Source organism: Ahaetulla prasina, chromosome 4 (genome assembly GCF_028640845.1).
Source record: "Ahaetulla prasina isolate Xishuangbanna chromosome 4, ASM2864084v1, whole genome shotgun sequence".
In the NCBI taxonomy this organism is placed as follows: Eukaryota; Metazoa; Chordata; class Lepidosauria; order Squamata; family Colubridae; genus Ahaetulla; species Ahaetulla prasina.
Genome location: NC_080542.1, coordinates 36,026,959 through 36,040,617, shown reverse-complemented (window position 1 = coordinate 36,040,617; position 13,659 = coordinate 36,026,959). Strand labels below are relative to the sequence as shown.

The window sequence follows — 13,659 nt, the reverse complement described above, 5'->3', positions numbered from 1 at the left end:
AAGCTGGAAGCAGGCAGCAGCCACATGGAGATCTCCAGCTGCAGAGGGTGAGAAGAAGGCTGCGTTTTGCCCATGCCTGGCTGGAAAGAGACTATCAAGACGAAGCCTGGAATGGGGGGATCCTAGGAGGCCAGAGGCCAGATCATCCCCCCTCACACATACACACACACCAAACAAAAACAAGGAGGCACTACAGAGCTCTCTTAGATCGCTAAGGAGGAGAGCAAAGAGGCTGAAGATATGCAGCTGACTCGGTGCTGTTTCATATTTCTTATCCAGGGGAGCATCTATCTTCTGGTGAGTGACCGAGGGGCTGGGGAAAGGGTAATGTTAGTGCTAGTGACATGGCTTTGGCAAATGTAAAGTCAAAGGGCTGCTTCTTAAACCGCCTTCTTACATTAGTATGTCCAAGCAGTTTCATGGTCTGCTGTCTCAATAGCACTTCTAGTTTGGCATGCGCTGCGCTCTGTTCTCCAATTGTCCTTGCACCAACTTCGCCGGGCAGGTCATTGCATTTTAGCTTTCAGAGGAACCTTCTGTTTAGGACCATCCTTTCATTCATCTTTCCATAAATGCCGCCTCTTTTTCCTTTGCAATGATTCTTTGCTTGTGCTTTCAGCAGCAGCCTATTAACAGTTACGAGGATATGTTTATTTTGCTAGATGTATATACCACCTTTATTACAGGAGCTTAAACAGAAGACTACATAGCATCCCTTTCCTCCAATTCTCTCTCTTCCCCCCCCCCCCCGCAACAGCCTTGCTGGATTGAGTTGAGAGAGATACTAGTTCAAAGTCATCCACTGAACCTCCGAGGCAGAGGACAGTCTTGACCCTCCAGATGTTGTTTAATACTTTAACAGCAGCTCTATAAGGACGCTGATTTTGAGACAGGGAATTGGCATTTCTGCCAGAACAAACATTATTTTACAGCCCCAAATTTATAAAGAGAAAAGACTGAATCTATTGCTTAAAAAAAAAAAACAGTTTATTGAACTGTTACAGATCTCGGATAAGTGAGACAGGTCACAAGCTGGAAGTTGTAAAATCTCCAGTCAATTTGGTATTTTTTTGGGGGGGGGGTGAAGGAGGATAAATTTATCCCTTCTCATAGCAATATCATCTGCCCAAGCAAACTTCATCGGGCACGTTTCTCTGAAGCCACTGCTAGAAAGCCACCACGTACGGCAATCTGTTTTGCCCCAAAGAAGAAGAAAGAGAAGAAGGGGCAACTCAGAGGAGTGAAATAATCTTCCAAGCACAGGGGTACAAAGGGAAGCTGCTGAGCATAGACAAATACAAATACAAAAGGCTGCCCCTGAATGAGTTTTCAGTTTCACAGAGAGATTTGAATCCAATGCCAGGAACCCATGCTGAAATAAAGTAAACGATACGATTGCCAAAATATATTTTCTATCTCTCCTTTGAAAATGCAAATAATTTTCCATCTATCTTCTGTAGGAGTTGTCTTCTAAGCGGCTGCTGAAAAATTCACAAAATTTAATTAGCAAAGTAGGCCATAGGAACAGAACAGTTTTCAGCACTAGGGCTGAGAAGCATTGTTTACCTATCAACGGAGAGGAAGCATTTGCGTCAATCAGAAATGGAAAGGCACAAGCACAAAGTTAATTTTAAAATCCTCCCCTCATTCTCTGGAGTTGCGAGTTCAAGATGTGCTGCTCACTGTTTGATCGATAGCAGTGGACTCCTGTGATCCAAAGAGCTCATTTCTCTGCTTGTTTGTGTTTTTTTTTCTCCAGCAGTAGAGAAGGGAGGGGAGACAGGAAAATGATCCGGAGGCTTTGTAGACAGTGATTAAATGGGAGGGTAGGGCAGGAGGTATCTTTTGTCTTGGATTGGCTTGATCAGCATCACTGAAAACTACAATGACCTCTTGCCTCCCACTTCCTCATGTTGTATTAGCTCAGGAAAAAGCAGAAACCCCACTGGAAATAGGGCTCCAAGCTTCCATCTCCTCTAGAAGCGGCTTGGGTTGCAGCTGAGAACAATCTCATGTTCTCTGGTGGAGACGGGCACAAACAGACCAGAACTCCTCTTTGCTAAACTGCTTTCCCCTCTGTGGGTTGTTCCTTGCAAAAAGGGAGAAAAAAAACATTCTGGTCTACAGGGAAAGCAGCCTAGAGTTTTCTTTGGCAGCTGAGTGCCCTTAACTCCCTGTGGATCTGGTGCAGATCCCTCTTCCTCCCAGCACTGCAGCTGGGCTGAACAGATTGGGTTTGACTGGTTGGATTTTGTAGTTGCCTCCTGTCTGGTCAGTGGTTGCCTCTTCTCTGTCACCTTGCCTCATCCTCTTTTTTAAAATACATTCCCTCTCTCACCAACAAATGGCTTGTTCAAAATTTGTGCAGATGGAAATAAATTGGATTGCACCAAGGAGCAAGATTGCAATCTCTTGTCCTTCCTAAAGGGGCAACTTGGGAGGGGCCACTTGGCAGGATTGTAGAAATCGGAAGGAGCCAGAAGAGTCTCCTGTTGCAACAGGAACAACCTTATAATTGAATCAAAGCTCCAGCACTTTCAGCCAAGTATTCTCTGCTCAGAATAGAAGCAGCTCTCCTAGTTTGCAAGGAAAGCTGGTTCCTAAACATTGAATCCATCTGAATCCAGGTTGGAGATGCTTGAGATGGAACTCGATACATTCTTAATGGTGAAGTTACATATTATACATTTTGACGACTAGCACGTATGTGCGAGGGGAACCTTTACCTTTTATAAATGTTAGATGCGAATGTAGTGATCTCACTGATTTAAAATTGAGGTCATTCGGCTCTTCTGGGGACATCTAGGGGACCTTCTGCCCATCCACTTATTGGGACCCTAGATATTTGCCTTAAGATAGACAGTAGGTTTTACCTGCCAAACCTATGCACTTATCTTGAAATCCAGTGTCTCCTTAACTCAGGAGCAAGGAAAAGATGAAGCTCCTTCAACTAAACTCTTCAAAGATCTTGTTTTCAACCAGCTGTGGTCACTTCTTACAACAGAAAACAAGCTTGAAAATGGAGCGGAGAGGTCTCTTGTTATGCAAGTCTTCAATCGTTGTCTTTTAATTTAGAAGTCTAGTAGCAAGGTGTTTTTGTACCAGAATGATATAATTTAATATTATACTACTAACAGATGCATTGGTAGTATCCTTTTTATTTTTAAAAAAATGTTGCATTAAAGAAGGGGGGGTCACTTTGTAACATTGAGATATTTTAATGTAGTTTTGAAGTTCCAGAAGACCAAAAAAAATATACTGTTTTTAAACAAGTAATCACCAGGTGAGATAGCAACTACTGTCCCCATTTTCGGGATGTAGAAATGGAGGGGGTGTTAGAGGCAGACATCTAATGAATCCCCAGAAGATGGGAGTTAGTTATAATGAAGGATTTTTAAATTCCATCCCCCACCCCACTGTCTGCCTAGAGACGGGGCTCCATTTAACAAGTTTACCAGCTATGGAGCACCACAAGGGCTCTTATGTCATCCTTTGTATACATCCCCCTCCTTCTGAAAACTGACTCCAGTATCCAGGTCACTATAAGATGAATATATAAACAACTTGCCTGTCTCTAGACTGGGACCTAGGAAACTCACTCCAATGTCATAAAAATAGCCAGGTCTTATTTGGCACCCAACAGAGGCAATCCCAGTGGCTCCCTGGGTTAACATCAATGGAAGTGCTGTTAATTCAAGCAAATGTACAGAACCACCCAGTTTGATGGCCATCAGAGCTGAAGGCCAAGTATTCTCATCAAAAAAAAGGTCTTATCCAGATGCTGCATGTGAGAATCCTGGGAATGTTACTGGTGCCACAGCTCATTATTTTTCTGAGTGAAACCATTCAGAGCAGCATCGTAATAACTTTGACATGTGTGCTCCAACTAAAATGATTGTGACCTGGCTGACTTGTATGGTTGCTTAGATCAACGTATCATAATACCATCATGGATGAATAAAAGTTCTTCCTGATGTCAGAAAGAGGGATTTTTATGAAAAAAGTTTTTTTAAATGTGTGCATTTCTCTCTCTCTCTCTCTCTCTCTCTCTCTCTCTCTCTGTGTGTGTGTGTGTGTGTGTGTGTGTGTGTGTGTGTGTGTTTCTAGGAAGGAATCCATTTGTGTGTGTATGAGTGAGTGAATGAGTGTTCTAGGAGGAAATCCTTTTGTAATATTCAAGTAAATAACCATCTTGAAGGACAAGCTAGTATTAACATACCAAAAACCCATTCTGAACAGAGGTTTATTTACCAAGTTAATATTTTGAACTGCTGCACTAGTCTGAAGGTAAGCAGCCAGTATTCCTATCCCACCCTCAGTTATAATTCTACCTTTTCTAGAAAGGGAAAACATGCAGTCTTCTGGATGAACTAAAGTTGCCATCAACTTTCCCCAGTGGCTTTATTGGCTAGGCATGCTGGGAATTGTCTTCAATGAATGGTGGAGGGCAATGGGTTTACCACTGTCGCTATATGCATCTCAGGCTGAGAGAAAACCCCATTGAATTTGGTGATATTCTCAACAGGCATGCACTGGTTTCCTGTTAAGATGGTATATGCCAGCAAATATATGAATCGAAAATGATGCTTAGCTCATGTGAATGAGTAATACAGCCTTCCAGTATGTTAGTCATCCTGACAACAGTGCCGCGGGGTTCGGAACAGATCACCTTGCCCAGCATCTGCCCCTGCCCTCCTCTTCTCAAATATTTTTTAGTGGTAAAAAAAAAGTTTAGCAGCTTTTAAAAGAACAATGTTTATGAAGTTCCTTGGGGAAAGCCAGGAGGTGATGGCCATATCTGATTCAGAAATAACAGTCCCCGATGAGATAGAAGGTAGACATATAAACATATAACCAAAAAGTGAAATATAGATAAATCTGGGTCATTAGGGTAGGCACTAGTATACCCACCAATATTACAACTCCAGAATTCCCAGCCATCAGAATAATTCTGACAATAATGAGATAGAACACAAACATCGGAAACAGCAGAATAAGTCTGACGATAATGAGATAGAAGTCAAGGTCATTTTATGGATCAATGTCAGATTAAGTGCCCAATGCAGAGAATAAGAATAGATGGACTGAACGTGCAGTGAACGTAGTTGAATACTTCACCCAGCCAGCCCTAGGATTTTTATTAGGATCATTGCTTTTTAACTTGTTCCTAAACCATTTGGAGGTAGGAGCAATCAGGAAGGTGGCCAAGTTTTCTAACAGCGTTAAGTTATTTGGAATGGTTAAAAGAAATGCAGCTTTTGAAAGGCTACCAAATGATCTCTTCAAACAACGAAAGCAGGCATTAAACTCACACATATGGTACAAGGTAAGCAACGGAAGTGGTGGACATGGAGGGAGAGAAATCCTGATTTCATTTGATAAGGTCGGGGGGAAAATGTGATTAGCTAAAAATGGAATCCAAAGGGTTTGGTAGAAACTTTAATTAAAATATTTACTGTGACTGTTGTCAAAAGAAACAGCGCTTGTTGGGGATTGTTAGGGAAGCAATTAAAAACAAAGCTGCCAACATAAAAACTGTGTATAAAAATATTCTGGTTGCAGAGAAAGTGAAGAAGGAATAGGGTTTTTTTCCCCTTCTTTTACAATTCTTGAAGCCTTAGTCATCCATTAATGCCAAATGGAGAAAAGGAAATATTTTGCATGCAGCATTATTAAGCTGTGGAATTTGCTGCCGCAAGATACAATGATGCCCACAATTTAGTTTGGTTTGAAAGGGAATTACAATACTAAGAGCATAAGAAGAGCATAGCTGGACAAGCCAAGGGACATTCTAGATCTCAATTTTGTGTGACAAACTGTCTAACCAGATCCAGAGAGCTGGATCCAGGGAGCTCATAAGCACAATCTGGAAGGTGTCTAGAGCAACTACTATTTAAGGAACCACAGTCTCTGATTCAGAAGATCATATGCAGCCATTAAGACTAACAGCCACAGATAGTGCATTAGGGTACATGAATTTATTCTTCATCTTTGGTCTCATCCTCTCTTCATGCAATCTAAGCTGATGGCTATCATTATATAATATTGGAAACAAATTCCAAAATCTGGACGTGAAAAGACCCAAATATGCCAAGACACACACACACACACACACACACACACACACGTGTGTGTGTGTGCGTGTGTGTGTAACCTCCAGGATCAGAAGCAGAGTACATCCAAGTGTGTCATAAGAGATTATTATATATTCTTGCCATATTTATGGGTTCCTATCCAAAATCCACCATTCCTGAGAGAACAATTAATCAGTTGAACAGCTTGCCTTCAGAGCTTGTGGGTACTCCATTGTTGTAGGCTTTTAAGAAGAGACTAGACAACCATTTGTCTGGAATAGTATAGGATCTTCTGCCTGAGCAGGGGGTTGGACAAGAAGATCTCCAATGTTCCTGTTGTTCTATTATTCTGTTAATTTTCCTTATCTGCCAAATACACACCAAATAAAATATCAGGGCAACAGTTTTAGAATTTGCATATTCTAAAGCCATATGTAAACCCTCTTTATTTCAATCTCTGGAATATCTCAGTTGAAGGTGTCGGGGAGTAATAATGGTACATGGAGTTTTTGCTTCACATCAAAATATACAGTCCTTGTCACTTTGCCCTATTCCAAGATATGCTGCATGACAGTTCTCATACTTACACAAACAGCATAATGCTCAAACTAAATAAGAATGATGGTTTTTGTGAGTTGCCAACTTCAGAAAATTTGGAATAGTCATTATGGGGGTTGGTGGAGATGTAGTCTGGCCATCTATCAAACAGATTGCTTTGATGTCCTTATCATGAATACTAATGGGAGATAAGGGGAGGGGCAACAGCTGGTAACTACATTCCTTTATCCCTACAATATACCCCTTCTGGAAAAAGGCCTTTTGATGAAATCAACTTTTAAGCATTCATCATAGTATTAGTGCTTCTATAATTATAGTTATTTCACTGATGGTTTTAAGACTAAGGATGTGTCCAGACTGTCTCTGGGCAGTCTTCAAACCTTATACCATAAACAGACATGAGTTTGTTCTATGGCATTTCTATTGTTGATAGGGTCTGTCAAACTGTAACCAACCCCTAGTGATTCCATAAATAAAAACTCTCCAGTCTGTTCTCTCTCACGCCACTTTAGGCAATTCTTGTGATTGCATTCCTGTAGTTTCCACTATTTTGTATATCCACTTCATGCACTGTAGAATCTTCCTCCTCTTCCTTTCCACCTAGCCCAGCATTATCATATTTTCCATTGATGAATCAGCTCATGTTACATGTCTAAAGAACAATCACTATTATATAGCATTTATAGGCTGCTCCAATCGTAATAGAGAAAGATAATGAAGTAGATATTCAAAAGATGTCATTGGACCATTGAAAGTGCTGGATCTAGCATAGGTTGATGGGCATGATCTGGGATTTGCTTCAAGCAGGAAAAAACTTTAAATTGGCATTGCAAAAGCATTTATTTTAACAGTAAATGTCAATAGCAAAAGTCGTGAACCAATCATTTGCCGAATGTCTTTGACTGCAATTCTCATAAGCTTTAGATTTGCATGACAGTTGATTGGAGATTTTGAGGACAACATGTATCCTGATTAATCCACTGGGCGTGTGTGTGTGTGTGTGTGTGTGTGTGTGTGTGTGTGTGTGTGTGTGTGCGCACATTGGGAATCTCAGGGAAATATTAGTATCTCTTTTATTCCCTTTAATAAATGGTGTGATTTCCTTCTTTTTTCATGAGACGGGTTACATTGTAATAAAAGACTAAGGTGGTCTCTGCTAAGAGATGGTATATAGATTAGTGAAACAGTTTTTATAGCTTTCTGAATTGTTTTTGTTTATTTATAATGGTTGCACAATTTCACCATATTAAACTTTTCGTCTGCAGTTATTCCATTATGCTCATTTTACTTTTGTTCACTGTGTTTTTAATTAATTGCTTTCTGTTTTAATTTCTCAAGTGCTCTTTCTTTTGATGGAAATGTGGGATACAAATCTGATCAATGAAATTTCCTGTTGGAGAAAGAGGAGGCTCTGACTAAACAGCCTGGATTCTCTTTAAGCTTCCCCAGGCAATCCAGAAAGGCTGTAGGTTCCTCATAAACAGCCCCAGAATGAGGCTGCATTGCAGGAAAACCATTGAATATCCCAAACCTGCAGCAAGTGATTCCTTGTTTGTCCTGAGCTTGGCAAGATAGCATGGAGAACCCAATACCTGCCTACCTATACACACAAATGGGCATGGATGGGCAAGTCAACATTTATATATATATTTTTTAAGACAGTCCAGTTCCTAAACCCTTGCTAGTTAAGCTGTATTGAATGATCCACAGGCCATGTTAAAATTGGACAAGAGGAAAGAATCAACATTTTGCAACTATCAGTCTGTACCATTCATTTTAGTATTTCTCTTCCATTTGAAGCTGATAATATCCAGACGCTTACCTATTATTTTCTTTGCTCACAGCTTTCAATCACTCACTGGGTCAGCACACCAGTTAAAATGCCACTCAGATAAATGCCTGGATTAAGTAAATGTTAGCATGTTTAAGGCCAACACTCAGGGATGGACCTTCCTTCCAGAGCAGGGCTTCTTAACTTTGGCAACTTTAAGATGTCCTATATCTTAAAATTGCCAATGTTGAGAACCCTTTGGGAAGGTTATGGGAAGAAAGAGTTTGTCCTTTCTAAAAAGAGAAAGAAGGAGGGAGGAAAGGAAGGAAGGAAGGAACACCATGCTAGTTCCTATGAAAATTTAGAATTGGGTTTCCTTTTTTATGCACTATTTTAATTCTACCTGATGCCTTCCTCTGAATTGGATATGAATTCTTCTCATTTCCTCCTGAAATCGGAGAAGAAGTGGGGTGCAGAAAGAAAAGAGGGAATGGATGGATGTGTTACAATCTTGAAGGAGGAAATCAAATTCTAGAAATCTCCCAAAGATTTGGAAGTTTTTGCATCAAAATTCTGAATTCAGAATCAGTTAAAAATGGGTTTAAAAACATCTAGGGGGATGAATTTGGACCTGTAGGATCTAACATTCCACTTCCTTATAGAATCATAATATGTGAAGGATTTCCAACTAGTATTGGGGTTTATGCAATAAAGCATTTTTCTGCATCAAGGGGAATAAAGAAAAAAAGTGAGGAGGTTTTTCTTTTCCTTTTCTTTTTTTATCTTAATTCAACAATTCCAATTCTAATTTCCAACACTAGAACTCTTCAAAAGTATACATAGGATTGTTCTACTTGTTGTTCTGCTTGTTTCACTTTATTGTTCCTTATGCATGCAATTTTATTCTAGGCGTGGCATCACTGAGGAATTATTGTTTATAGTTCAAAAATAACCATTGCTTTTCTCCTTGGTCTATATCTCTTTTCTCCCTTCTTCACATTTTCTGTAAGAAAAAAATCCTATGGCTTTTGATTGTTTTCATTAATTGGTTTTGTGATCCTGCCAAACCATGGCTGATCTTCACTTTTGTTTGCTTGCAAAAGCAATTTTCTCACTGTAGTTCAAGAAGTTATTTTCCTTCAAATATTTTTTAATTAATTAGTTTATTATTTAATGGGCTTCTCGGGCTCCTCAACTCAAACAATAATTTTTGGATAGCAATATTACAGTATACTCTTTGCTTCTTTAATGCTTGATTGTTTATTTGATTTAAATCCTCCAGAAGCTGACGATTGTATACACTGTACTCCTACTTCATTTTGTCTGGAAATAATACTGTGAGTTTCCATGTCTGGGTGTCATGAAGAGGGATGAATTTGGATCTATGGGATCTAATGTTCCACTTCCCTATAAAGTATGGGAGAGCCATGAAAGAGAAAAGTAGAGTTTGGGGTTGTTGTTTTTTCCTAATTCAATAATTACATAATTTCCAAAATCAGTTTAACATCTTAATCATTGAAATGTATTTCCTTGGAGTAAATGGGACACACACACACACACACACACACACACACACACACACAAACCTGAGGATTAACTGGGTTTAAGTTTATCATGATAAACTATAGCTTTGTGCATGTTTAAAATATGTCTTGTCTTCTCTCTTCTCCTACTCTTTTAAACTGAATTTTGGAACCTTTTCCCATTCATTGTTTGCCTTTTTTTCTTCGTTTCCAGGCATAACAAAACCCAAAGTCATACAACTCATCTTTAACTTTATGTCTAATTTTGGACGTCTCCCCATTTGAGAACCAAATTTGGGGTAGAGACCTTTTTGTCAAGCACTAAATCTATTCATGGCATTATGTAATAAAAAACCAAATTTAGCACAGATGGAAGTTTAAAAGATCATTGCCCACATAGGAGCAGGTCTTTCCTTTTTCCAGGGCACTGGGCTTTTAGTTTGCTGTAAAAGCCAATTTTTTCCTGAAATTAAAAGGTTTATAAATATATAGAAACTACTTATAGGCTACTCATATATCACATTACACTACAATTTAAGAGAGAGAGAAGTAGGGAGAGAGAGATCAATAATCAAAATGCCTTGATCTGCTTGTAATACTAAATCTTAACTGGTAAAATCATACATATATGAGAGACCAAAAAACCCACATTATTTTGTGAATATCAAGTTTTAGACAATAGTCAGAATTTTCATAGTTATCCTGCACAAGTTCTCTCCATTTAGGGGCCAGATTATATACAAATACAATCTGTATACAAATGCAATATGTCATACAAATAAAATTCTATCTAGCAGTCTGTATTCTCTGTCAATAATCATGTTGGCTAAGTTTTCTAGGAGCTGTAGATACAACTGATCTGAAGGACAACGTATTGGGAAAGTGTTTTGCCATGGTTCTAACTATTAGTCTTGGAATTGGAAGGTGGAATTAAAATCACGGAGTCCAGCTGCCTCCTAAAGGAAAAACAGATAATGAGGTCCTGCTGTCCTCTTGTTCCATATAGGTAATCTGTGGCCAAGATGAGGCAACAGAAGAGGAAGAAGAAGAAAATGGAAAATCCTCCAAAGCTCAACAAAGACCCCGAGTGCAAAAGAAAAAAACCCAAGTCTCCTTAAAATCCTCTGTAACCCCATCTTACTTCCAGAATACAACTCTCTTAGAATTGGCCTCCAGTAATGCACCAGAATTTTGGAATATCTTAGATAGCTTGTCCAAGCAGGGAAAAGGCAAACAATCTCGTGGAAGAAGAGATTCCCTCACCAACCCTAGTCAGTTCAAGAAAATATTTGGGTGGGGTGATTTCTACTCCAACATCAAGACAGTAAAACTCAACCTCTTAATTACAGGCAAAGTGGTTGATCATGGGAATGGCACAGTCAATGTGTTCTTTCGGCATAACTCCACTGGTCATGGGAACATCTCAGTCAGCTTGGTGCCACCAAACAAAGCAGTTGAATTTGATCTTGAGCAACAAATCTTCATAGAGGCAAAAGAATCAAAGATCTTTAACTGCCGGGTGGAGTCTGAGAAGGTGAGCAAAGCGAAGAAGACTACCCTGTGCACTTATGACCCTTCTAAAACCTGCTTCCTAAACCACACACAGAGCCAGGTCTCCTGGGTTTGCTCCAAGCCATTCAAAGTTATCTGTATCTACATAACCTTCTACAGCATAGATTACAGACTTGTGCAAAAAGTGTGTCCTGACTACAACTACCACAACAATGTTCCTTATTACCCCTCTGGGTGATGACATACCTCTTTTGAATTTAAAGCAACTCATGTCTCAAATGTCACTTCATTGGGGACTGGGGAAGAAAAATAGACTATGAAAAGATTAAACCATGCTTCACCAATGCCAGACATACACCTGACTTCTACTAAAAGACATTGAGTTTGGAGAAGAGATTGAGAGAACATGAATGGACATATCATCGTTGGAACACTTTACCCTTTCATATATACATTTAGCCAAAATATTTCAGTGCTTATGGTGGAAAGCCCAGACTGCACTTTCATTTCATCATTGCTATTTAACAAGTGATGTAATCCATCAGGGGGTACTACTGTTGAGGTTTGTATCTGTCAACAACCACATTTGGGGGAAGCAATCTGTAGGAGGTTGTGTATCAAAAATGCATAAAGCTCAAGCAAATAGTGGTCATGGTCAGAGTCAAAAGTGAAAGAGGCCATATTTTGCCTTTTGATGTGTCTTTTTCTCTTTTTGTTACTGCTTTTTCTAGTTTCCCTTTGCTTCTTTCTCAGCATCCCTGTGACTGTTGCTAAGAGAGAATATTCTTGCCTGAAATTAAACTTTGGAATCATTCATAGAAATTAGATGAGATAAGATCCTTCTTGACTAAGCCACGTTGTTCACCCAAAGGTTAACTTTATGAATGGGTGCTGTTTAACACTTTTTCCAGTAACAGGGACCCCCATGGGTCACATGGATGATATCAGGGTTTCAGATGGGAGAGATCCAATGGCACCTTGGTAGAAATAAACTATTTTTTTTTTACCACATCCACTTCCTTGCCTAAGCATTTCACCATCTCATTTATCCCCTTGCATTTTATCCAGTTTAATATCTCTAAGTTTAATTTTAACTCACTAAAAATTAACAGCCAGTAAGAGGAGCTGAATAAAAAAGACTTAGAAGGCTCTATTGGGATATCTGTATCTGAGTTCTCAGATGGCACACTACAGTTTAAGGAGTATTTTTCATCTCTTGGGATTGATCTGTCTTATTTCTCTTTTTGCCACTCTTCAAAACAGCTAAAATTCTTCTGCTTTCCCAGCCTGCCCTCTCTACTCTGATCCCTGAACATTTCTAAGTCTGAAACTAAAAAATTGAATGGAAGCACTAGAACATTCAGCATTCCAAAGGGCCACTGCTGGGACTTAAGTTGTAAAAGATCCACTACTTGACATAGTGGTGGGAAACCTGATCCCTTACCACTAATACTATATATATATATATATATATATATATATATATATATATATATATATATATATATATATATATATTATACATACATATATATATATATATATTTGCTCCCAGAAGCACGGAGCTAGAGCCTGAAGAAGACGAATGAGACTTCACAAACGTTGCCAAGACATTTCCAATTTTACACGGAGAAAACCCAAACAACCAAAGACCTACATATAAACACCTGTGAAAACCTCAGAAAACATATATATATTGGGTTTTCTCCCGTAATTGGAAGTGTCTTGGCGACGTTGACGAAGTCTCATTCGTCATCTTCAGGCTAGGTGTTTACTCCCAGAAGCACGAAGCTGTAAACACCTAGCCTGAAGATGACGAATGAGACTTCATCGAAACGTCGCCAAGACACTTCCAATTTTACGTGGGAGAAAACCCGAATAACCAAAGATCTACATATATATATATATATATATATATATATATATATATATATATATATATATATATAAATATATTGATCCTAATTGCATTCTTATGGGTCAATTTTCCTTGATCAGAACACAAAGATAGTTTATGTGATGTGATAATATCTCTATCAAAACACTGAGGGTTTGGGTCAGATAGTGCCAGAGAAAATGAATGTTACCCAAATGGAATCATAACGTTGTGCCTTTGATTTAAATTAATATTAATGATTTTTTTAAAAAAAATATTAAAACAGATTTGGTCAGAATCTGCAGAAACAAATTGGGAAGAATTGGATTGGGGCTGAGTCATAGC

General features: G+C 39.0%; 1 protein-coding gene across 1 annotated transcript; it reads left to right on the top strand.

The window, feature by feature from the left end:
* Positions 1-240: 240 nt before the first annotated feature.
* NXPH3 (neurexophilin 3) lies at positions 241-12,826 on the top strand. Its single transcript, XM_058183976.1, has 2 exons — positions 241-297; positions 10,933-12,826. The coding sequence occupies exons 1-2, from the start codon at positions 241-243 to the stop codon at positions 11,674-11,676; spliced, it is 801 nt and encodes a 266-aa protein (XP_058039959.1). The 3' UTR covers positions 11,677-12,826.
* Positions 12,827-13,659: the final 833 nt, after the last annotated feature.